Genomic DNA, 25,903 nt, shown 5'->3' with positions numbered 1-25,903 from the left:
TGCCATAGCTCACATCATTCACACCCCTGTAGGATTCTACCGAATATATCTGCACACCTGAGAAACAGTTTACTTCAAAGTTCGTGTTTCAAACTGGAGCAATTCTCCATATTCCTCTCATTCAAATTGACAGTCTGGCTGGCAGAGGTGATATCACCCTCTTTTAACCATGAACCCCTGACAGTACTGCTCCGAGACAAAGGAAATTCACATTGGTTTCCAATATGAAAGGGAAATGGGTGTCTGGGTCGCCAAGGAGAGGTAATGACATAAGTTTCTGCATGAGGTCTCAAAAGGGAGCCTTCACGTCCCAGGATTCAACTCTTTGTGAAGTTCCTTGAAAGATCATGACTTATTCATCTGGTCTCATGAGGATCTTCAGCATTCTTTGATTTTCTCAGCAAGTTATGACATTGGGTGGGCAACTATGCATAGCCTTCCACAAACTTCCAATAATAACCAGCTAGCCCTGGGAACACATACAGTTTCTCTATGTTAGTCTTGGCTCACGCCTGTACCACTCAGATCTTCTCATAGTCTGTGGTAATGCCTTCCTTGGTAACAAAGTGCCCAGGGGTGGGGAAACACACTTGGTGGCTCAGTGGTTAGCATTGCTGCCTCACAGCACTAGGGGGTCTGGGTTCAATACCCCGTCGGGTGACTGTCTGTGTGGAGTTTGCACATTCTTCACGTGTCAGCATGGGTTTCTTCCAGGTCCCACAGTCCAAAGACGTGCAGATTAGGTGGATTTACCATAGTGTTCAAGGATGTGTGGGTTTGGGGAATAGTTTTGGGTGGGATGCTCTAAGGGTCAGTGTGGACTTTTTGGGCCTAAGGGCCTGTTTCCACACTGTAGGGATTCAATGGATATGGATATCATCCTTTTGTGTAGAAATGTTGGCACTTCTCTGTTTGACTTTCAAGTTAAACTTTGACAAACAGGCTAAGATGGCGTTTAACTTTAACAGTCTTCTCAACCATCATGCTGAAGATGAGTTTTAACGCCCAGATACAGAATATGTCTGACCCCAACACGACAAGTATGCTCAACTTCCTCACTTCCAATGGCGTATTGATCAGGTTATGAACTACCAGAAACCTACGCTATGGAAAATGTAATTAAGGACAGATAGGATGATCTTGGCCCAGCTATGAAAAGGGATGAAACTCCTCTGTAAAGGGAAGAGGCATCAATCAAATCACACCTTTCAGTAAGATAGTCATGGGAAAACTGGTCAGTACTGGTTAGCACTCCCATTCATGTGTCAATCAGGTGAGATGCTTCTATCTTGCCAAATTTCATTTTAGGGAAAGTCCAAATGCTCTATATTATCTGGAGTTTCTTCCTGAAGGGAACTACCCCCAACTACCAGCCATTTTGAAGGGCCCAGTCTGGTCACAATCCAACACAGCTTTGAAGCATCTTGAGTGGGATGGACAACAAGGGCTAAAGCTGCTTTTAGTGGGCAGTATCTCATACCTAGTACAAGGTCCACATGCCCTTTTAGGCTCACAGTCACCTCCCTTTCCTCATCTTAGGAGACTAATTGTCTCCCATCATCTGGGCAATGTGAAATTATGCTTTAAAGGACGGTTACTGAAGTCTCCTCGACTCTCTTCAGATATTCCCATCCTTCATTGCTTTGGTTAGGCAGTCCTTCAGCTGCATTTCCTTTGCTAATTTGAAGGAGGGGTCAAGAGGATGATGCAATTCAATAATTTTGCTAGTTCCAGGGATGTGGTAATCAGTCCTCGCCATTGGTTTGCTTATAATTACAAAATCGAGCTGTGTTGGGCTACTTCTGTCCTCTATTAGTACCTCAAATATTTAAAAACTAAAAGAACTGCGGATGCTGTAAATCAGGAACAAAAACAAAGTTGCTGGAAAAGCTCAGCAGGTCTGGCAGCATCTGTGGAGGAGAAAACAGAGCTAACATTTTGAGTCCAGTGACTCTTCCTCAGAACTGATGGTGGCAACTTTGTTTTTGTACCTCAATATTTGTTCTGGTCTTGTTTAAATATTAATACCTTTTCCCAGTATTTCATGATGGGATTTCCTGCAGAGGTGTTCCATTACAAACACCACCTACTCCCTCCTTTTAAGACCTAGTGCCGATCTCCTGTATTTTTTTTCCATCATTGTACTTTTTTTTATCCAAACACACAATGCCCTCTTGAATTCTCAACTGAAACTGCCTCCGGTCCACTTTCAGGTAAAGCATTCCATACCTAGCTACCTGCTGAGTTGCAAGTATTTTCTCATATCACCTTTATTTCTTTTGCTGATCAATTTAACCTATGCCATCTCATTCTTTATCCATTTATAAGAGGGAACAGTATCTCCCAATCTACTTTATCCAGCCCACTTATACACGTGGTTACCCAATTAACACTCACAACAGACACCACACACTTTTACAAAGTTTTTAAGATTTGGCATATGATATGTGGAGAAGATAAAAAGCATAATTTTTTTTTTAGCTAAAGTTCCAGGTTGTGTACAGAGAATATTCAGTGAGACGTAACAAAACTGGTCGAAGTTAATTCTACAGAATATTTTTCCTTAACCAAACAACAAAATCTGCATTGGTATGAAAGCTATTTATACAACCCATATGTTAACCACTCTAAATCTTCAAATGGACAGTTTTAATTATTTCATCCCATTATAATTCAATAAGAAAAAATGAACAAGGCAAATAGTTAAGAATGCAGTGAATGAAATTCCACCTGTTGAGGGATCATACAGCATCATTTATTTAAAAAGTCTGTACTCACTCTGTGGAATTAGAACGTGGTCTAAATTTTCTTCCTTTATTTTTCTTTCGATTGGCTCCTAAATTCCCTGAATAAAATAAATCAGGAAAAATCAGACGCTTCTCTAAATATGTGAACACAGCAATATCAGTAAAGATAAATATAGATCTCTTACTTACAGTCAGATATAGGAGAAATTATAATGGGAAGCAAAGAAATGGCTCATAATTTGGTTATGTTTTCAGAAAAGAGGACACAAATAATTTCCAAGAAATATTAGGGTATAAGAAGAGGGAGGTATGAAAGAAAATTAGTATTAGTATAAAAATTGTGCTCGAAAAATTAATAGGATTAAAGGCTGACAAATCACCAGGGCCTGGTAATATACATCCCAAAGTTCTCAATACTAGATGTATTGAACAAAAGAACATACGAACAGGAATAGGTCATTTAGCTCCGCAAAGCTGTTCATCACTGATTTGTAGCCTAACTCCACATACCTGCCTTTGGCCCATATCCTTAATACCTTTGCTGAACAATGTACCTACCTCGGGGAGGCAGTGGCCTAGTAGTATTATCACAAGATCTATTAATGCAGAGGACCAGGTAATGGATATGGGTTCAAATTCCCATCATGGCAGATGGTGGTATTTGAATTTAATTTAAAAAAACTGGAATTAAGAGTGTAATAATGATCACAACATCATTGTTGATTGTTGGGAAAAACCAACTTGGTTCACAAATGTATTTTGTCATATAATCTGTCATATCTCGTCTGGCCTACATGTAAATCCAGACTCAAAGCAATGCAGTTGACTCTTGGAGAAAGCAAGAACTGCAGATCTTGGAGTCAGAGGTAACACAGTGTAGAGTTGGAGGAACACAGCAGGCCAGGCAGCATTGGAGGAGGAGGAAAGTTGATGTTTCAGAAATGGTTTCAGAAGGGTTTGGACCTAAAACGTCAGCTTTCCTGTTCCTCTGATGCTGCCTGGCATGTTGTGTTCCTCCAGCTCCACACTGTGTTATAGTTAAATCTTAACTGCTTTTGGGGATGGGCTGGCCTAGCCAGTGATGCACACATCCCGTGAATGAATAATAAAAAAAACTAAACAACTGAATCCACCAGAATCCACTACCATTTGTAGAAGAGAGTTCCAAAGATCTATCACACTCTGTGTGTAGAAGTGTGTACTGGTGGTCTTCTGCTAAAATTCTAGAGACTTTGGAGCAATTCCTGCAGGTTGGAGAGTGGCAAATGTAACTCTGCTTTTTATAGAAAGAAAAAGGTAGGGGAGAGAAAACACAGAGAATTACAGAGCAGTTAGTCTAACATCAGTAATGGGGAAAACATTAGACAATGTTCAACATTATGGGATTAGACAAATCAGCATGGGTTTATGATTGAAAGCTAAACTACTGGATTTTTTTTCAAGGATGTTAATAATAGAATTAAATGAGAGATAACCAGTGGATGTGGTATATTTGGATTTCAGGAAAGCTTTCAGTAAGGTTCCATATAAGAGACTAGAGACTATATTAAAGCACATAGGATTTGGGATAATATGCTGGCATGGATTGAGAACTGGTTGACAGACCGGGAAAAGAGAGTGTGAATAAATGTGTCGTTTTCTGTATTGTGGCTGGTGTTTTGTGCTACAAGGGTCAGTATTTGGTTCCTAGATATTCACGATATAGAAAAATGACTGGCATGAGGCTATCAAATGCAATATTTTCAAGTTTGGTGATGACACTAAATTAGGTGGGTCCATGAGTTGTGAGGAGGATACACGGAGGCGTCAAGGTGATGTAGACAAGTTGAATGCATTGACAAATATATGATACATCCAGTACAATATAGATAAATGTGAAGTTATAAACTTTGGTGTTAAATCAGAAAGACAGTATTATTTTAGTGGTGTATGGCTGAAAAATCTACTTTGGCTCCTACGTCTTACAGTTATGGTCTTATGGTAATTCAAGGATGGTAAGGGGGGCAAAGACCTAGAGGAAGAAAGAGAATTATGAGATTGGGCAACGTAAAATTTAAAACAGGAACCTCCTACAAATAGGTGAAGAGGTAACCCCTGTGGTTCCAGTATTCCTCCATCAGTCAGTAATCTGCCTCAATCTTGAAAGTGAACCACTTGGCTAAGGTATACGCTCAGTTAGGCAGTAAATGGATCTCCTCAAATGACTGCACCAACTTTCCCCTTCTTGGGTACTAACTCAGATAACTAAAACATGTGTGATTACCTAAAGAAAATGTTTTAAAGGGTAACTTAAGGAGACAAATGCCTAACCCTGCAGCCCACTGGTATCAATGTGGATTTCACAAGCTTCAAAATCTCCCCTCCCTCTACTGCATCCCAAAACCAGCCCAGCTCATCCCCACCTCCCTAACCTGTTCTTCCTCTCACCTATCCCCTCCTCCCATCGCAAGCTGCACCCCAAATTCCTATCTACTAACCTCATCCCGCCCCCTTGACCTGCCGTCCTCCCTGGACTGTCCTATTCCCTCCCTACCTCCCCAGCTACACTCACCTCTACTGGCTCCATCCCCGCCTCTTTAACTTGTCTGCCTCCTCTCCACCTATCTTCTCCTCTATCTTCAGTCTGCCTCCCCCTCTCTCCCTATTTATTTCAGAATCGTCTCCATCTTCCCCATTTCTGATGAAGGGTCTAGGCCCGAAATGTCTGCTTTTGTGCTCCTAAGATGCTGCTTGGCCTGCTGTGTTCATCCAGTTCTACACTTTGTTATCTTGGATTCTCCAGCATCTGCAGTTCCTATTATCTCTCTCAAACGGCTATCTCATCTGCTTTAACTCCTCAGTTACACTGAATTGTACTGAGTGATTTTATTTTTCAGCACACACTAAGCTCTCTAGTTTACCTAATATTTAAGAACACCATCATGAATGTGCAGTCATACATTAAGCATTAGCTTTGGTTCAGTAGCAGCAGTCTCCTCTGTGATGCACAACCCTATGTTGTGTAAAACCCACACCTGAGATTTGAGAATTGATTTAGATTGATGTTTCAGTGCATAGGGAGAGGGTGTTGCATGGCTTTTAGCTGAGACACTAAAGTAAGCTCCTGACTGCTTGTTGGGTTGAAGAAGTCTCATGACCCAATTTGAAGAAAACTGGAGGTGTTTTCCCTTGTTTCCTGGCTCATTTGTACTTGGCTGTAAAATGTTTTGTGACCTCTTGAAGACTAGAAAGCTATTGCATAAATAAAAACTCTTCCTTTCTTAATCGTACTTGCATCAGTAAAGGGTTGAGGTTACCATGAAGGACTGTCCTTCTCAACCTCTTCCCTTGCCTTAAGGTGTGGTGACAATCAACTGCTAGTCATCTCTCTCTAAAGAGAGAGCAGCACTATGGTCCTTCAGAACTGTGGCAACTTTCCCTTTGGTATCTATAAAGAAATATTTGAATGAAATGTACATGGATGTAAAAAAAACCGAAATATTTAATTATGAGTTTAATCCAGAGTCTTTTTTAAAATCCTTTCTAGTCCTAAATATAATCTAGATATGTTGCAATAATAGCAATGATATTTGAGGTTGATAATATAACAGTATTCAATAGTTACAGCTAATTCCACACAAGTACATACAATGCAGATTCCAAATTAATAAGTGTTGCATGGGGAAGAGATCAGGTGCATCTGTCTCCAAATACATATCACCACTGCCCAAAGCCACTGATGCGCTTAATTATAAGTTCACCAAGGAAGTGCTACCACAGTCAGAGCCTGTGGAACCTCATCCTATGAAGATTGGCTGCTGCATTTTCCTACTCTCTAACAGTGATCTATAATTCAAACATAAATCCAAAGGCTGTTGCGCTCCCAGCTGATGTTATTACTGGACAATGCAGACCCCAGGCTGAAATCTGGTTTGATAGATCATAGGGTGTTTTGTTTTGGCTTTAACAAGGTATTTTTCACTGAGACACAAGCTGGCATTGGTGCAAACTTTGTTTTAACATCTAAACAGAAAATTATTAACCAAAAGAAATGACGACCAATAAACTAATTTATTTACGTTAAACACATTTGAAGACATTTATAGATCATAGAACATTACAGCACAGTACAGGCCCTTCGGCCCTCGATGTTGTGCCAACCTGTCATACCGATCTCAAGCCCATCTAACCTACACTATTCCATGTACGCCCATATGCTTATCCAATGACGACTTAAATGTACCAAAAGTTGGTAAATCTACTACCTTAGGTGTGGTGACAATCAACTGCTAGTCATCTCATCTTTTAAACACAAGGTAAAAGTAAAATCCCATTAATTCCAACATATTTCTTTACAGATTCTCAAAGCCTTCTTTTACAGCTCCCATAAATATACTCGTACAGTATAGTACCCACTTCAGCGGAAAAAAAAATTTTCTCACACCTTATTAGGCTTAAATTGGCTGTGATTTCAACACTAAGACTATCTGATAGAATGACAACATACAACGGCTCTACCACAATGTTCAATCCTGCTCTGGCTCACACCGTGAAATATTCAACTACCACCCTCCCACTCTGGCACTGTTCCCCTACCTCACCAGCAATATAACCCCCCTCTCCTGATAATGTTCACTGGCACCCAACTCATCCTCCACTCCCTTCTCTTCTGGAGACTGCTCACGCCCCCCTGCACAAACCCTCTTTCCTGATTTTGGAATCCTTAGTTCCTGTTGGGCTGATGTTGTAAGCATCAGTGATGCTGGGGAGTGCAGGGGTGTTGTCTGTGGGGCAGGCACATTGTGACCACTATCATGGAGTACAGGAAACTGAAGGAGGGTAAGCATTTTTAGGATTCAGGGAGTGGTTAGCATTGTTGGGGAAGAAGAAGCATTGTTGGTGTGAATGAGGATGAACATTGTTGGAGGGTGGTGAGTATTGCCAGGAGGTGAGTGATGAGGAAGATGGTGAATATTGTCACTGGTGTGGATTCTTGCGATATTGGATTTGACAAATATATTCAAAATCTAAGTAAATAATAATGATGACAACAAGGTGTAGAGCTGGATGAACACAGCAGGCCAAGCAGCATCACAGAAGCTGGAAGGCCAACGTTTCGGGCCTAGACCATGCTGTGTTCGTCCAGATCTACGCCTTGTTATCTCGGATTCTCCAGCATCTGAAATTCTTACTATCTCTGATGTCAAATGATGCTGATGATTCATTTTTAGTAGTTTGGCTTCCATTCCTGAAAATGAAGCGGCAAGGCTTCATTGGAATTACACTCGTCACTTGGCTTCCTGATTCTCCAACACAGACTGGAAGATCCAGGTCATGCTCTACACACACACACACACACACACACACACACACACACACACACACACACACACACACACACGCACACACAAATAAATAACACTAACCCTGCCAAGAGTTACTGCGTGGTCTACCATTTTCACAGACATCTGGAATATGTTTTTCATCTGGAATCCGTTCACTCCATGAATGAGACAGTCCATTTGATCTGAAATATCAAAAGGATATGTGAAGTAATCCTCCATTTATATCTTATGAAATCCGAATGTCCTCTGGCTTTTCCAGCGTCGAGTACTATGGTACCAAAAGAGATGTTGCTGTATCCATTTTAGTTTATTACCATGAAAATTTAAATCAGTAAACTTGCAAAAGTTAGCTGTAGAAGCAGCCGTTGGTGAGAGACCTCTTGTGTGCTTACCTTGGTGCATGCAGGCCATTACACTGTAGCTGATTCAGAAGCAAGGAAAGAGGCCCTGATAGCACATGTGCAAAGTCATGGAGCGCTATGCACATTCACAATTTCCCCTTGTGTGCTCTGCATTATTGTCAGCAAGTGCTTTTTTTTATATATGCAACAGGGCCATGTGGACCTACATTCATGGCCATTTCAGGGTCTGTACAAAGATGGAACAAATGTACAGCAGCACTCCTGAGGTAATTGTGCATGTTGCACATTTTTCCATGAATCACCAAATCCTCTGGAGTAAACAATATCCCTCCAGGATGGAGTAACAGCAGATCAATCAGTATTAACTTTCCCAGTATGAAGAGAGTGCCTATACTGTGACTCCAGATATGCTCATCAATGCACAGGCCTCACTTAATCGGCAATGGCTGATACAGTCATGCACGGTGTGTACAGGATTAATCAGGAGCAACAAAATGTAAAGTGCTGACCCATGATGGTGGAACACAGAACACTGTTTAGTGAACCCGGTTTGTGACTGGGCATGCTGAGAGTGAGGCCAAAAGAGAAATCTGATAAAACAAACATTTAAAAAAAACACAACCTAGTAGTGGCCACTGTCAATTACTTACTGTTTGTCTGTTCTTTGTTTCAGTTCACAACATGTTGTCTTCTTTCTAGTATTCTATTCCGGTTTCTCTTTGGCATCCTAATGCAGTCTGAGCTATCCAGTAGTTAGGGCTCTCTAACCCGCACACAACATTACCAGAAAATTAGACGCTGCAAGTTTCTTTTCAATTAACCCCGTGCCTCAACAATTCAGTCTTAAAAAAATTCAAGAGACTTGGAAGATACTGTTACTATCTTCTGTCATTTGCAGGAGGGAAGAGAAACTTAGAAAAGAAGGACATGTTGATTAAACTACCAGGATCATTCTCCGTGCAAACTGAAGCGTGCGGTTAAGGCAAAAAAGTCACAAATGCCACTGCTACAATGGGTCTCACCTCAGCACAGCTATCCATCATTTTGCTATTTCTAAACAGCAAAAAGCTTTGGCAAGAAATAAAAGAAAAGCCTGACTATTTCAAGTTTCTTTTCACCTTCCTTCAAGCCAAATGCAGGTTTTCTGGTGCCTGCATTAAAGTGGATATAGTTTAGAATTGGACACAAGACCATCTTTTGCATTAGCGCCCCACACACACAGGGGGAAATTGGGTTAGAATGGTTTAAAGCTCAAGCTTCATATAATGGTTGCTTTACTCTATTTGCTATGTAATTAACTCAATCTGCTTGTTGCTTGTAAAAGAATAGGTTGAAAAAGAAATGCAGACCTTTTCTTAGAACTAGATGCTGAATAGTTTGAGCTGACTCCAGGAGGTATGTCACTATAGAAAGAGTCAGCTTCCCCAGGCTTTTTGACATAGTCTCCTTGTGGCATTTGCCTACAAACAGTGAGAAGGTAGGAAAGAAGAGCCATCAAACCCGGAACAAGTACATCTAGAACCACCATACCTCATAACATTCTATCAAAAGAATTGTGATCAAAATTCAAATTTGGTTAATGTTATGCTGCATGGTATCACAAGCAACATATTCAAAAGCAGGCTATGAGGAAAATGAAAGCTGTAAAGATAAAGTTGTAAATGAATTAAGCCTGACAAGCTTAAAAGTGAAGTGGTCAATGGGTTTGTTCCCTCATGATCTACCTGGTGCTGGGTAGTCCAATAGTTCTAGAGGAATATCAGATTCCCAACCGAGTGGGTTGTAAGCTTACATTCCAATCTTAACTATCATTCAGATTTGAGTTGTAATTTCGGCTACTTTTGTCAACCCTTGCCCATTCTGATTGGTGAAGCACTCACAGAAATAGGCACTGATTATGGTGGGAGTTACTGACACGTCTGTGGCAGTAGACAAAAGAACTATTCTCACAGCTAACCACAGAGTGACACTGAGTGCCATCCGTGAGAAGCCTGCACACCAAGTTCTCTGCTCGCCCAGTTGGAACCAGACTGTGGCAGGGAAACAAAAGGTGGAGGATGAAGAAAAGGAGGAGAACTAGGCACCAGTACAATGGGGTAGAGCAAAGATGCATTGGGAAGGTAAGCCTGATGATTAATCATAAACTAACTGCTATAATGAAAGGTTGCCGTCAATTTTAAAAAGCAACATCTTAAAGCACACATTATAACCCTAAAATTAAACAAACATACCTTCTTTCTCGGTAGTTTCTATCAAACACGAAGCAGAGGGAGCAAACAAACGAAAAAAGTAACTCAATGCATGTTCATGACAAAAAATTAGCTTATAAACTCAATTGCTAACAATTATATGGTGATAAATTGTCATAATGAATCATTTGATTTCAACGTCTATTTTTGATTAATCAATCTTGCATTCTCTTATGTTATGCTAAATGACTGCCAACATTTTGCAACAGATTGCAACTAGTAATTTCATGTCTCTACTTAAAAACTGAAAGCAATGGATTTCCTTCAGAAGGATGAATCTGAATTTGTCTTTAAGGAATTTTGGGAATGAATGATCATCTTGGTCTGGTTATCAATTCAAAAGTCAGCATCTCTGATGCATGTTTGCTGATACATGGAGCAGAAGCAATGTGATCCTATCAATAAACTGGTAAGGTGAAGACTTGTCATTTTTATTATTTACTTCAATCTCACGTTGACATCTCTGTCCTTGTCCTGCTGTAGTGCTCCAGTGAAGCCCAATGTATGCTTCAGCAACAACCTTTTGATTAGGCACTTTACAGCATTCTGGATTCAACATCAAGTTCAACGATGTTTGGGCATAAATGTAGCGGCCCTCCAATTTTATTTTTTTCTCCTTTAGATCCTTTGCTTTTTCTACTCTTTGTATTCAGACAACAGCGCATCTGCCACAGCCAAAACACTGATTCTTTGTTTTACTTGCCCCATCAACTTTCCTTTTGGTCCAATCAGATTGGTCAAAAACTTCAAGGGCTGGGACTTCCTCTCACTGAGGGATAGAATTGTCAGTCATTCATGGGATGTGAACATTGCTGGCTGGGCTAGCATTTATTTTCCATCCCTTATTGCCCTTCAGAAGGTGGTTAACTGTCTTCTTGAACCACTACCATCCATTTGGTGTAGGTACAGCCAGAGAACTATTAGGGAGCGACAGTGAAGAAACAGCGATACATTTCAAAGGCTGTGGAGCGTGGCTTAACTAGAGCTCGCAGATGTATTCCCATGCATCTGGTAGCCATGTTCTTCTGGATTATACATTTGGTGAGTAGAATTTGGTTGGTGCTGTCAAAGAGCTTTGCTGCAGTGTACCTTGCGTGCGGTACGTATTTTTGCCACAGTATGTCGGTGGTGAAGGAGTGCATGTGTAAGTTGGTAGGTAGTATGCAGATCGAGCAGATTGCTTTGTTTTAGATAGTGTCAAAGCTTTTGAATGTGGTTGAAGTCATACTCACCTAGTCATGTGGATGATATTCCATCAAAATCCTGGTTTGTAAATGTTGGGAGGCTTTGAGGACATAGCAGGTGAGTTGCTTGCTTCAGAATACCCAGTCTTGCAGCCAGAGCATTAATATAGAGACACAGTCATAGAGTTATACAGCGTGGAAACAAACCCTTTGGTCCAACTTGTGCAAGCCAACCCAAATATTCCCAAATTAAACTCATTTCACTTGCTGGTTCAATTTCTGGTCAATGGCTGGGCATTCTCCGGGTTATTGATTGAGGAGATTTCAGCAACAGTAATGCTGATGAATGTTGACATGAGATGATTAGATTCTCTCTTGTTGAAGACACACGTTTATATGTTGTGAAAGTTACGTGCTACTTACCAGCCAGTTTGTTGTCATGGTCCTGCTGCATATATACACGGATTGTTTTATTAAGGAGTTATGAGTGAAATGAACATTGTGTAACTTCAGTAAACATCTTCACTTCTGACTTCATGGAAGGAAGGTTATTGATGAAGTAGCTGGAAATGTTTTGCTGTAGGATATTACTTGGGAGGTAATTACCTGGTCTCCAGCAACCAGAATCCTCTTCCTGTGTACCACGTATGACTCCAACCAGTGGACAGTCTTTCACAATTCCTTATTACTTCAATTTTGTCTGCACTGCCTGATGCCACACTTGATCAAGTGTGGCTTTGATGCCAAGGGCAATTGCTTTCACCTCCCCTCTGATTTTAGTGTTTTGTTTTGTCTGTGTTTGGCCTGTGACTGATTCCTTTATCCTACTTGTTGAAATCAGTGCTGCTGTGCTCCTGGAGGACTCCTTGACCTACCATTGGGAAAGGAGATGTCTGTGGCAGAGGCAGCCAGATCATTTTGCCTATGTCAATGCTGTGTGTTGTTACTTCGCCACTGGCTGCAAAGTCCGGCCCCTTTGGTATGGCTGGTGGGTGAACCTCCATCCCAATAGCACAAACTCAGAAAGCTGCATCGGAAATTTTAAAAATGTAAAACTGTTTATTTGCAGCACTGAAGGTAATAAAATTAATATTGTTAGTTAGTGCAACACAATTAAAAAAACTTGAAAGGATAAATTCAAACGCATTAGTTTGTGGTTGTTTTATATACAGCATTGTTTTAAAGTATTTTGGAAATGAGCTCAAGAAGATCAGGCAGGAACTGGTATTGGTCATGTTTTGATACTTACTTGTAAAACAATGCTGCAACAGCCAACACTAGAATTGCCATCAAGATAGTCCCTGCGATGGTACCTATAATAATATTGGTTCGAATTGATCCTATGGTAATAGAAAAGAAACACACCCAATTAATCTGAGATAAAAACTGAAAGAACTGCGGATGCTGTAAATCAGGAACAAAAACAGAAGTTGCTGGAAATACTCAGCAGGTCTGGCAGCATCTGTGAAGAGAAAAATCAGAGTTAACATTCTGGGTCCAGTGACCCTTTGTCAGAACACAGGAAACCTTCTGTTGTTGTGAAATTAATCTGAGAAATAAGTGACTAACTTGTTTGAATGTAACCTGTTTATTATCCATATTTTTCCATTTCATGTCAAAATTTTTCACATTGTCACTCCATCCTAAATACTTTATAGACAAATACTTTCAACTAGGATATTTGAGGATACATAATTAAAGTCTCTGCTGATCTTTTGATACAATTATAGTTCCTGATCAGAGGAACTTTGCAAGGACTTACAGGAAGCTTCCATGTGTTGGAAGTTTACTGGATAAATAAATGCTATTTATATACTGTATTTCTTCACTAATCTTCAATGGTACAAAATATAACCAAATATGCCATGCAATTCCTAATTTTCACCATTTAATTATACAAAATGACTACATTAGTAATACTTTGAAAATAACTAAGGATCACACAAAGTATTGATATTCAGATTCTGATCGTTCAATTCAAAATTTTTTCAAATCTCAGATTCGCATGAGCGATTTTCATTCATGTCTCACACTTTGGTAGAGATCTTAGACAACACACATGGGCTCTGTTAATCCCACACAGAAGTCCTACATAGTCCAATTTCTTTCAAATATGAGTTTTCTGGTAAATTAATATGAAAATACAAAGGCCAATTTAAACAAGCACAAAGGATTCGAAAGTTTCAGGTCCTTGAAGACCATAGCAATTCAGATTATAAGGACTAAAAGTTTCAAAAATTTGTTTCATCATAATAACATCAAATTCTTAAAAATGTAAAAAATCATGAGAAAAAAAACAGAACTCTAAAAACAAAAGTTGTGAAATCTTTTGCAACTAAAACTGTTTGACAGAAGTTGTGTACTATGAGGATCAGCTTGCGATTGTAGATGTGGGCAGAATTATCTTCAATAAGACAAAACAAAAAAGTGCCGAGTCCACTCCAAATAGCATACTCCACCACACTTTGTTAACTTAATATTATTACACTTACACAGCTCTGCCACGCAGCTCTGCAACTGCAAAGTTGAAAATAATGGATAGAATCTAATTTGGGCCTGAACGACTTAGGTTATGGTGAGTAACCTGGGAGAGTAGCATTACAAGTCCAGAAAGGCCTACCTTGAAGGTGGGAGTAACTTGCTACATTTTCCAACTAATTTCCAGACAGAGAGACAAGGTTCTTATGAGGCAGTGGTGAGATGCTCATCAAATGGTACTATTGCTTGTTAAAAGCCTCATTCACACCAAGCACCAAATCCCCGCTAACATGCAGCTTCCTATCCTACCATTCAGTGTGAGGAAACTAGATGTTGACAATTCCCAACAGAAAAGTCAGCCCAGGTAGACTACAACTCCAGCTTGTCACTTGAACTCTAAGATGTCATCTTGGGACACCTGGTAACATCTCACAGCACACTCTATGGTCACTTGGCAGCATCTCAGAACCCTCATGGTACCTCTTCAATCCACTTAGCGGACGCTTCCAAACCAGACACTAGCATTGAAATGCTGCTGCAAGGTCACTCTGCACGCAAGGTCACTCTGCACGCAAGGTCACTCTGCACGCAAGGTCACTCTGCACGCAAGGACACTGCACACAAGGGCAGGCAGTCAGTTCACAGTCTGAGCCAAGCTGCGTCAAAGGGCTGCTGGTTTGCTCTCTCAGTATTCAATTACTTAGTGGCTACCTGGACACTCACAGCATCACTATCTTGCCTTGCATTGACGTGCCATGACGTTTACGCACCGATGCTTCAGCCAGAGCCCAAAAGCTCACAACACTGCCAAACTGACTTGCTGTTTAGCATGCACACAGAGCAAGAGCAGCTTGTCATACTTATCAGGAGTGATCAGTCCAAGGAGTGAAAATCTTACTAGATGGTACAGTGCTATATCGATCTCACACTTCCAGCAAGTGGTAGTTGCTTGTATGATAATCACACTGCTTTGATGTTGCAAGGAAATAGCAATGTCTAAAAGGGTGTGATGGGTAATCCTCCATCTAGTCAAGGAGAGCTGCTAACAGTCAGAAAGTCTTGGTATTGTCAGTCAAGAGGAGAGTTCACACACAGTACAGGAGTTTAGTCACTGTCAGTCATCCACTTGGCATGATTACAGTCAGCAAATACATCCAACTGCATTTAAATTTGAAACTATTAATTTAAAATAATTGCATTTTAAAATCCAAAGTAGGAACGGTGAAAGAAAGAGACCCACACATTTAATAATTATTTTGAAGTTGCCTGACAGCAATTAAAATTCACCATGTCATAAAAGATTGCTTAAATCGTAATGGACACGACTTAACTTTCTGTACTAAGTTTAGTTCATACTTACTGTGTAAATGCAGCGACTATACAATAATCAATGCATTTCATTAATGTATCCAGTCAGTGAGATGTCATTAACATGGACAACGACGTTTGGATATCCTAAGTGCACATTTGTCCTTACCTGAAGTTGTTGCTGGATTTGACATTTGCAATGGTGAACATCATCTGCCTCAATATTTGTTATTAGTAAATTATGGTCCAATGTGCTGCATTTCCAAAGACACTGACAAAATGAGCCAGTTGTAAATCCACACAATGAACATGAGTAAAGTAATTACATTTCATAATATTAGTTAGGATGTAGCATGTGTAAATTATGTAAGTTCCAATACAAATAAGAAGTGGATACAATGTGCAGCTTATCCTCAATCAAAATGCAGGAGATGTTGCTTTATTAAATTTTCTTTGCCTTTCTGGATTATAAACTGTTGTCATTGTGAGACAACTCTTTTTTTAATGAGTCACCCTCCTCTGGGCAAAATGTAATTACATTTTGATCATGTCTGCTGTTCCAATTAGCAAAGTTGTTATGTTAATAAAACCATTTCTTATCTGTCTAGACCAGCTAAGGCCACTGTTCTTTCACTGTCATCATTTTATATAATCTGTTAAACAAATAAAATTTAACTGTTTTTGTTTTGCTTTTCCAACAGCCACTATATCTGGCCTTTCTTTGCCAAATTCATCTCAATGCTTTTGTGAATAGTCCTTTCTATTACTTTTTGGACTTTACAGCTTAGTTGCCAAATTTAACAATTTAAAAACTAACAATATGATTGATTTTTATCAGCTGTACTTAGAATTTAATGATGAATTAGAAGAAAAACCTCCCCCTCATTTTCCACTCTGTTCAAATATTTCTTTCCAAAGCAAACTTCATCCCTGCTCTGAGTTTGAAAACACCTTTAGTTTTGGCTAATAATGATCTCATCATTCTTATGGTGCATGGTTCCAAACATGGCCCTGTTAAACTCAGTCTCCTCCATCTATCTTACATTCTTTGAGGTTAGTTGGTTAGCTCAGTTAGCTGGGCAGCTAGTTTGTCATTTGAACAGACACACAGATTCAATTTCTGTACTGGCTGAAGTAACCTTGAATGTTCTGCCTTTTCAACTTCAAATTTCTTGAGGCATTACCACAAGTTGTCTCTCTCTCTCTAATGAGATGTTGTGAAGGTGCTGGTGTTGGAATGGGGTGGACAGGATCAGAAGTCACTCAACATCAGTTTATAGTTCAACAGGCTTATTTGAAATCACAAGCTTTCAAAATGCTGCTCCTTCATCAGTCGAAGTGAAGAGAAGCACACCGGCACAAAATTTATAGGCAGAGAGATCAAAAGATGGCACACAAAAGACCCTTGGCCTGAGACTCACACCTATCATGTTATTCCAGCCATTTGGTTTGTCTCCAGTACTACCTTACATTTAATTTTTTGTAAGTATCTCTATGCTTCAATTAATTGGATTATAGGTCATCCGTTCACTCGGTATTCAGCTGTTGATGTTTTACTCACACTATCTGACACTTTTGGTCACCTGCAGAGACATGTTATTCAGCCTTTCGACATTCCACTCACACCACCAGTACCATCTTTTGATTTCTCTGCCTATAAATTCTGTGTCTCTTTGCTTCTCTTCCCTCCATCTGATGAAGGAGCAGCACTCCGTAACCTGGTGTCATTTGACTTCTGACCTTCTCTAATGAGACAGCATCCCTAAGTTCCTCTGGGATTATGGCAACTTCACTTTTAACAGGCACAGAGTCATGCTGGTCTCTCTTTGTTTGACAGCTTCAGTCAAACTATTCATTTTAAAGAACAAAGTGAGGATTCAGATAAATGGCCTGGACATTGGAATTGTAAGTGTGTAAATGCCGAGAGATACAATCCACAACTTTTTGTTTCGAAATGAATCTGGTTTTTAACCGCAGAATAACAATGACAAAAGCCAACATTTTAAAACAATTTCTTGCCACATTGCCCATACCGTCATTCTACTAATCTCAAAAAGCTAGCACAGCTCCAAAATCTGATAACACAAAGGAACAACTCACGATTTGTGAACTGCTGCCAGTCCCCAATGGGCACCCACATCATGTCACAATTTAAATACGGAATATCACACATGAGCAAGCAAATGCACAATTTCAAACATGAGCTTTTATGTCTAGCCAGCAAATACAAACAAAATGAATAGATGCTGCATTTCACCCCCAAATGTTGGCATTGCGAATAATGACTATTTTACATTCCATGATGATCTGCTGCAACTAGGTGGCATCTATTGGAACTGGATGTCAATCAGGTTCTGTCTGGTTTGTAGTGCACAATGCAGCTGAGCTCTGTCATGGACAAGGAGAGCTTCCTCCTCTGCAACATCCTCACCATCCTCCTTGCGTGCCTTTCCTAGTTCCGCACGCACCTGTCACATCACCTCACTGCCTGCTCCATCTGTGCAGAGCACAGCACACCAAGATGATGCAGCACATCTGTCCGGGCTATACCGGATGACCTCCCAAACCATTCCAAGCAGTAGAATGCCATCTTTAGGAAACCCCATCGTCTGTTCCACCAGGTCCTGATCATAGCATGTTGAGTTACAAAGCTGGTTGAGTAGCTAACACGTTACATTAAAAAGGAAATGCCTATTGTACTCTGGTCTTAGTCCCATTCCACACCCTCGTAAAACATTCAATTTATCAATGAATTCAGCACAGTCCATTGTAATGCTTACATGAGATATTATGAAGCCTTGTTCCCCTCACTCCACAGAACCCGTTGGTAGTTTCACAACTGGTGGGACCCTTTTCTCCTGCAATCATCTCCTTTTAAGTCATTTTTGCTAATGACACTGTTCAATTTGCAAGCACTAATAGCATGGTGCAGTTTGCCTTTGGTCAGCATTTGAAACCTAACTCTGCATGTATTGCAAATAGACAATTAAATGATTGTAAATGAATACAACTATAGTTTGCAAATTCATGTTTCATATGTTTGTCTACTCAATCCCCTAGTGTCCAGAAGTCGTGAATACAGCACTTCCTTCCAACAAAGTGGCATTGTCACTGCCCAGCCGAGGCACTGCCCTAGCCGCTGAGCACTACAATGAACTATGCCTCCAATCATCCTCCCTGCCACCTGAACCCTGACATTATGCCTTAAATATGCCCATCCTGTTCCCTTACACTTCCCCCTAAGGTGACAGTCACAGCTAATAACTCCTACTGCTGTAGCCTACTATGCCCTCTGATTCTGCTCTGCCTGCCCCCATACATGTTGAGAGTTTCTGACTGTTACTGCCTTTGTTCCTACCTCTGAGCATACAATCTTCCACCACTTTTTTTGGCAGCCATCCTCCCCATTCTAGACATCAAAGATCAATGGACAGACACTCCAGGACTAAATTCATACCCAGATATCTGACCACTGTGCTTTCCCAAACGATAATACACAGTTCCACTGACTGCTTCTGATGGTCTTTCAGGACTGATCACTGCCCACTCCCCAGACTGAAGACAGACAGACCCTGACCATGAGTGGCCTAAATGGACAATTGAGCATGGCAAGTCCCTGGACTGTGTGTAGACTGGCGCTGTGACTGATGTTAGCAGGACCACCTGATTGATAGTGGCCCCTCCTTGACTAGACTGAGGATTAGCCTCATCCACTTTCTGACATGGTCATCAGTTGAATAAATATGTAGTGTGTTTGTTACAGAGGGAGCTGCCACATGCTGTAGCTGTTGCATTGATGTCTCTATGTGCTTATACAACAAGATGTCCCTCCAACTACCCTCCAAACCCTGGCAGATCCCTTTGACAGCAGCCTGTCTGTGTTTCTGTGCAAAAGAGCACATCAATAAAACTCTACTGATAGCCTTCAGTTCTGGCTGAAGTCCAAAAGCTCGAACAAGCAAGGTACTAAGAGTGTAAGAAAGTAGCCCTGAGATGCAGCCTAGTCTTATCTGTGAGCTGGGTTTGGCTCCTGTACACAAAGTACACTTGAAGAACAATTCCAGCTTCCCGTGTACCCTGCAGCTTAAGTTTGTGCTTCAAAGTGTCCTGCAAGTGGACTGAAGAGATATCATGAGGATAGCGAGGGGTTGACAATTGGATGAAATGCACCAATATCAATGTCATGAACAAAGGGTGTGTGTACCTGGTGCCCATGCCCTATGATACTATTTGATGCAGGATGGTCACACTGATCTCCATATCAGGATGTCTCAGTCTCTGTTCAGTGTGGTTGGTAAGATAGGAAGCTGAACATTAACGAGGAGAATTGTGGTATTAATAAAGCATTTAGCAAGCAATAATCTCCCTTAGTTGACAATTCACCATCGCCTAGTGACAAACTTACCTCGCTGCTCAGAGTGTACATATGAGATGCAGCAATTTGTTCTCAAAACTGAGTGAGGCCTTGCCGGGCCTCTTATGCGATCCTGCCACAAATCATGCTGTAGTCCATGTCATTCAGGCCCCTATGTGTTTCCATCCAAAAGAGAAGTGGGACAGATTACCCAAGATCTCAAAGAATGGCACACCAAGTCTAAGAGATTGAATGCCCTCTCTCTGCTCCTGGAAATGGGACTGTTACCTGTGCAAAGACATTGTAAAATGTACAGTTGAACGTAGTTTACACAAACCTTGTCCTTCTGCTACTTCCTTTGGTGCATAGATATGGCAGCCAGCACCATCCCAGTCTCGGTCACACATACATTTTCCTTCATTGCTGCAAGTCTGTAAATGAAATAACAAAATGAAAGAGTCAACTACATGATTACATATGTTTTTAACTGCTGATCCAAACTCACTATAAGACTGACAATGAATCAAACATTATTCAATTAAACAGTTACCATCATGTTAATATAAGCACTAAAGTGGTAGATGAAGTTAATTGTTAAAAAGAAAATATTTGCTTTGAAAATAGGACATTATGACTTTGTACTCTGCACTCAGAAAACTTCCACTTAAAATGGTTACCTTTAATGCAGAGGATTTTAACCCTACACTGTGTTTAATACATTGCCCTCTAACATTCAATATTGTGAACTCTACTGATTTCAGGAGTAAATTATACATAGGGGAAGCTTTATGGGCCTTCTAATAATATGCTAAAGCAGAGCTTAAGCTAATTCATCAACAGAAGTTTGTTCTTATCCATAGATCTGAGTTCTGATTTGCCAAATGTCACATTTTCAAAGCTGAATGAGGCCTGTCAGAACAAACGAGAATCCCTCCTACTCACTGCACAACAAGGACATTGGTGTATCCAACAATCTTGAAAATGGTCATCAAAATGTTGGCGGTTTAGATTTGATTTCATTAATCTGTGCTCTCAAAATGTTATTTTGGAGCAATGCATTTATGAGGTGCATAAGTGGTACTGATCCTATGTTTGGTTCCTTGCTGGAGTCTGAATCATGCAATGCAAGTGCTGACAATAGTCCAGTCAGCTAGCATGCCAGTCCCTTCACCCATCCCATCAATATGTCTTTTTTTGTGTGGGGAGAGATTAGGGAGTCTGCATAGCCAAAAGAGCCTATTATTTGGGATAATGGGAACTGCAGATGCTGGAGAATCCAAGATAATAAAGTGTGAAGCTGGATGAACACAGCAGGCCAAGAAGCATCTCAGGAGCACAAAAGCTTTTGTGCTCCTGAGATGCTGCTTGGCCTGCTGTGTTCATCCAGCTTCACACTTTATTATCAGGTTCTATTATTTGCCTGCTTTGATCAAGTCGAGCAAGACAAACTGGATTTTCCAGTTATCTTTCAGGTCCCTGCAAGCCAAAGAGGACTGAACAGCTTCTTGGAGGTCAATTCTTGATTTTCTAGGAAATTTATGAATACAAACTAAAATGTTCGTTTTAATATCTTTACAGTTATTTTTTATACACTTGTCTGATTTCAGCCATGACTATTTTTGCCCATGTTTGCAGTCTCACAAACAATGACAGGTGATTAGAACACAGGATCAGTGTGACGACGTCTTAGGTTAGGTTTAGCAAGCCTTGACTTCAAGGCAGGTGTGTCGTTGTCAAAATTAGCATTGATTCGTATTAATTGTGTTTGTAATGTGCTATAGGCTCTTATCCATCAGAGATTACCCAAGTTTTCACTTTGCACAACAGACAAGAAGAATATAATTTTATCGTTCTGAGTTGGATTCAGAATAGGTTAATAATCAAAGTTCTATCCTCCCATCTTGTAGCAGTTCAATTTACAACCACAGAAATAAAAGCAGAAAATGCTGGAAGTACATACTAAGCTACTAAAAATATGTGAAGAGAAATATTACATTTTGGTTGTTATAAGAAAATAGGACCCTCAATTTCCTTTGTGTCAAGTTTAAAACTTTGAATAAGTTTAGCTGAGATGGCTTTGAACTTCTCTCTGCATGTCCAAATATAAATAGCCTCTAACAATGAAGGGAAAAAGGCAAATTATAGATAGAAGCTATGCAGCTTACTGATGCCTGGTGCCCCAAGTTATTTAGTTAAAACAGAAGGGTCCAATCTTACAAAATGTAAGGCTGACCTCAAGCTGGGGTGGGCAGGGGGGTGATGGATATTCTGACATTGTGGATAGTTTTCTCATGATCCTTGACTAGAAGGAGTCGAACAGCTGATTGACATAGCATAAACTACCAACTCTTAGAAATAGGATTTAATCAACAAATGCTCAGAGACAGGAGTTGGTTTGTACCAGGTAGCTGTCTTCTTCAGATGTAAAACAGACCAAAAGAGGCAGAGTAAGGCCCAGGGTAGAAATCTCTGATACTTTAACTAGAAAACAAGATGCTGCCTTCACAACTTTCATCAGATCAATATGCTTCATGCCAACTGCCTTTTTTCATCTTTGGCATCGAGTGAGACATTATCAATTGTCACAGCTACATTCTTACTGTCCAATAAACTCAGTTTCAGAGCTCAACCGCTGTTTCTTAACAAATAATACAGAATCTAAAAATATCTTACGAATGTTCAACTGCCTTAATGTGGCGTAACTGTGGTCCTGCATCTCCAAACATCACAGCATGCCTTTCTGAGGTATCCCTTCTCTCCATTCTGTACTGATTAGTGTATTTGTGTGTTTATAGTATTTCCTATCTTTATTGTGCATTTTCAGCATTTGAACATTTCTAGTTTATTTTGCAGACTTTTATGGTAGTCAATTGCTTTGTTCAACTTGGCCAACCTGTAACATTAGCAATTTGACGAATGAATTTAAACATGTTAAAATGTTCAAAAATGCAACCACATTTTTCAATGTATGACTGCATTTGAATATTTGAATCATGCAACTTCCTTAAAGAGGTAGAAAGTTCATCACCATTGTTTGTGCAAATCCCAAAACCAACCCATAGGTAGGGGTCAAAGATGGGAAAATGGAGTTGATCTACAGATCTGCGTGACGTACATCATTTTCGGAAGACATTATGCGAGGTATTACGTAAAAAGATTCTTGCCCAAACTGAGAGCTTAGGATAGTAGTTGTATTAGCATAGATTAAAGATTGGTTAACATAAAGAAGAGAGTCAGGTTGGAAAAAATAACTAGTACAGAGCCACAAGGATCAATCCTAATGTGAAAATTATTTAATATCTACACTAATGATTTGGAGGAGGGAACAAAGTGTAATGTATCCAAATTTGCTGATGACAGAAAAAAAATGGGAATGCCTGTTGTGGAAAATACATAAGGAATCTGCAACAGGGTACAGGCAGATTTCACAAATGAGCAAAAATCTTGTAAGATGGAGTTTAATATGCAAAAATGTGAGATCTTGCACTTTTGTAGAAAGAATCAAAAGGCAAACTGTCTTTTAAATGAAGAGAGGCTCCAAAATGAGACTTTAGCACAGAGAGATCTGAGTGTTTGAACACATGAAGCACAAATTAGCATTGAGGTGCAGCAAACATTTAGAAATGCTAAATAGAAGTTTGACCTTTATTACCAGGAGTTTGGAATGTAAGAATAGAAAGTCTTGTTACACATGTACGAGGAGTTAATGAGGGTGCCCCAGGAGTACTGTGTACTGTTTTAATCCCCAAATTTAAGGAAGTATAGAGACAAAAAGACTGCAGATGCTGGAATCCAAGGTAGAAAGATAGGATGCTGGAAGAATACAGCAGGCCAGGCAGCATCTGGGGGAAAGGAGCAGTCAACGTTTTGGGTATTAAGAAGTCTTTCAGAAAGTATACACCTGCACTGGAGGCAGGTCAAAAGAGATTCACTTGGCTGATTCCGAGAGGTTGATTTAGTAAGAACATCGCAACAGGTCAGGCCTTTATTCATTTGAGTTTATAATGAGAGGTGATTTTATTGAAACATACATGATTTTGAGGGGGCGTGACAGAGTAGGTGTTGAGAAGACATTTTCACTGGTGAGGTAATCTCAAACTAGGGGTCATAAGGTGTGAAGGGTTTTCTTTTCTGAGTATATGACCATAAGAAATAGAGGCAGGCTGTTCAGACCTTTAGGCCTGCTTTGGTATTCAATAGGATCATGGCTGATCCCATACTCCTCGTGTCCACTTGTCTTGCTTTATCCATGTACTCTTGTTTCCCACAGACACATATCTCTTTGAGAGAAGAAATACCTCCTTACATCAGTCTTAAACTGCCGTCCTACTTCTGAGACAATTCCCACTGGTCCTAAGACTTTTCCAAACTCTCAGCATTTATCCTGACAAACCCTTTAAAAATCCTCTATGTCTCAATGAGATCATCTCTCATTCTTCTAAAATCTAATGAGGAGAGTCCCAACCTGTTTAGCCTCTTCTCATAAGACAGTTCATCTCAGGCACAGAGGTTTTAAAATAGCAAGGAGTTGTGGTCTATGATGAATGCCATGAAAGAGAAATGAGGCCATGAGCAGATCAATCATGATCTTATAGAATGCCCTGACTTGCATGTGATTCCCGATTCATGGCAATGTGGTGAACTCTTAACTGCTGGCTGGGATGGCTCAGCAAGGGACAGGCTTGAGGAGCCAAACTGCCTACTCCTGCTCCTAGTTCTCATATTGTGTGTTCAATTAAATACTGTGGATGCTATGTTTAATGTTCAACTGCTCAGGTGCTCTTGTCCTCATAGAATTAAACAATACATTATGTTGCTGGTGGAAATTTAAGAAAAACTTTTCATTTTTTAAATAATATAGATTTGTCTCTAAAACAATTGTACTTCACACTGTTCAAATCCATTTAACTGTTCAACAAAATAAATTACTTCACTCTGATGAGCAGAATTTTTTTCTTCTTATATATAATTTAGACTATCAACAAATGCTCAAACAATTTGTAGATACTCAAAAAGGTATACCCATTTTACCTGTTTTAATTTAATGAAGAATAACATTTTTATCGCTAAATTTAATCTTAAATGCATTTTAAGCACTGTTACTCTTCAGCTAAGTATTACACATTAGTGTTTCCAGGGAAAAGTTTAACAGAACTGAGTAGACAGTAATTAATACATGTTTGATCACCTCAATTAATAATGAAGAGAGAATGCTTTAAGATTAAGAACCTTGTCAAATAAAAGATTAAATGGTACTTTTGTTGTTTCCTTTTAATTTTCTTACAAACCAATTTATTTATTAAATCATCAAAATTTAATGACTTCCAGGCTATAAATCAGACAGAATTCAGTGTAAGATATTGATTTCTAATCCCTGTAAAGAAAGTTGAAGTCATTTGTTACAGTCCCTTTTGCATCACAATTTACACATAACCAACCATTAGCTTCAACTACAAGTTAGACATTCTGCTCTTGGAGAAATGCTTAGCAGTTTCCAATTGTAGCGTAAATTCATTAAAATGTTGTATTCTCACTGATGAACAGATTCTCTTTGTAAGGTATTGAATGCTAATAGATTATTCACTGTATAAATTGAAGATTCACAGGAACATACAAAATAGGAGTAGCTCTACCAGTCAATATGATCATGTCTGTTATTCAAATGTAACTCCACTTTCTTGGAATATCCCGGTATCCATTGATTTTTACAAATTCTTTGTGGAAATGGCCGTTGTGATGAGGGGAACATTTGTTGCCCATTCCTAACTGCCCTTGAACTATTGGCTTGCTGAGCTATCCCAGACAGCAGTTAAGAGTTCACCTCATTGCCATGAATCTGGAATCACATGCAAGCCAGACCAGGAAGGATGGTATGCTTCAGATGTGAAGGATGGTAT

The 25,903-nt window shown here is 39.8% G+C and overlaps 1 protein-coding gene across 7 annotated transcripts in view; it reads right to left on the bottom strand.

Moving 5' to 3' along the window:
• adam22 (ADAM metallopeptidase domain 22) overlaps nucleotides 1-25,903 on the bottom strand; it is a 339,135-nt gene that overhangs the window by 30,959 nt on the left and 282,273 nt on the right. For 4 of the 7 annotated variants that reach the window (XM_048555033.2, XM_048555043.2, XM_048555053.2 and 1 more), the window contains exons 24-29: nucleotides 20,344-20,437; nucleotides 13,116-13,206; nucleotides 10,665-10,682; nucleotides 9,783-9,893; nucleotides 8,153-8,253; nucleotides 2,779-2,845 (exon numbers count right to left, since the gene is read on the bottom strand). In XM_048555033.2, the coding sequence (XP_048410990.1) occupies nucleotides 2,779-2,845; nucleotides 8,153-8,253; nucleotides 9,783-9,893; nucleotides 10,665-10,682; nucleotides 13,116-13,206; nucleotides 20,344-20,437 (482 nt within the window). The remainder of the gene's footprint in view (nucleotides 1-2,778; nucleotides 2,846-8,152; nucleotides 8,254-9,782; nucleotides 9,894-10,664; nucleotides 10,683-13,115; nucleotides 13,207-20,343; nucleotides 20,438-25,903) is intronic. The other 3 variants (XM_048555063.2, XM_048555083.2, XM_048555090.2) reach the window with 1 other exon arrangement.

The sequence above is a fragment of the Stegostoma tigrinum genome, chromosome 2 (assembly GCF_030684315.1).
Source record: "Stegostoma tigrinum isolate sSteTig4 chromosome 2, sSteTig4.hap1, whole genome shotgun sequence".
In the NCBI taxonomy this organism is placed as follows: domain Eukaryota; kingdom Metazoa; phylum Chordata; class Chondrichthyes; order Orectolobiformes; family Stegostomatidae; genus Stegostoma; species Stegostoma tigrinum.
This window is presented reverse-complemented; position numbering and strand designations above follow the sequence as displayed.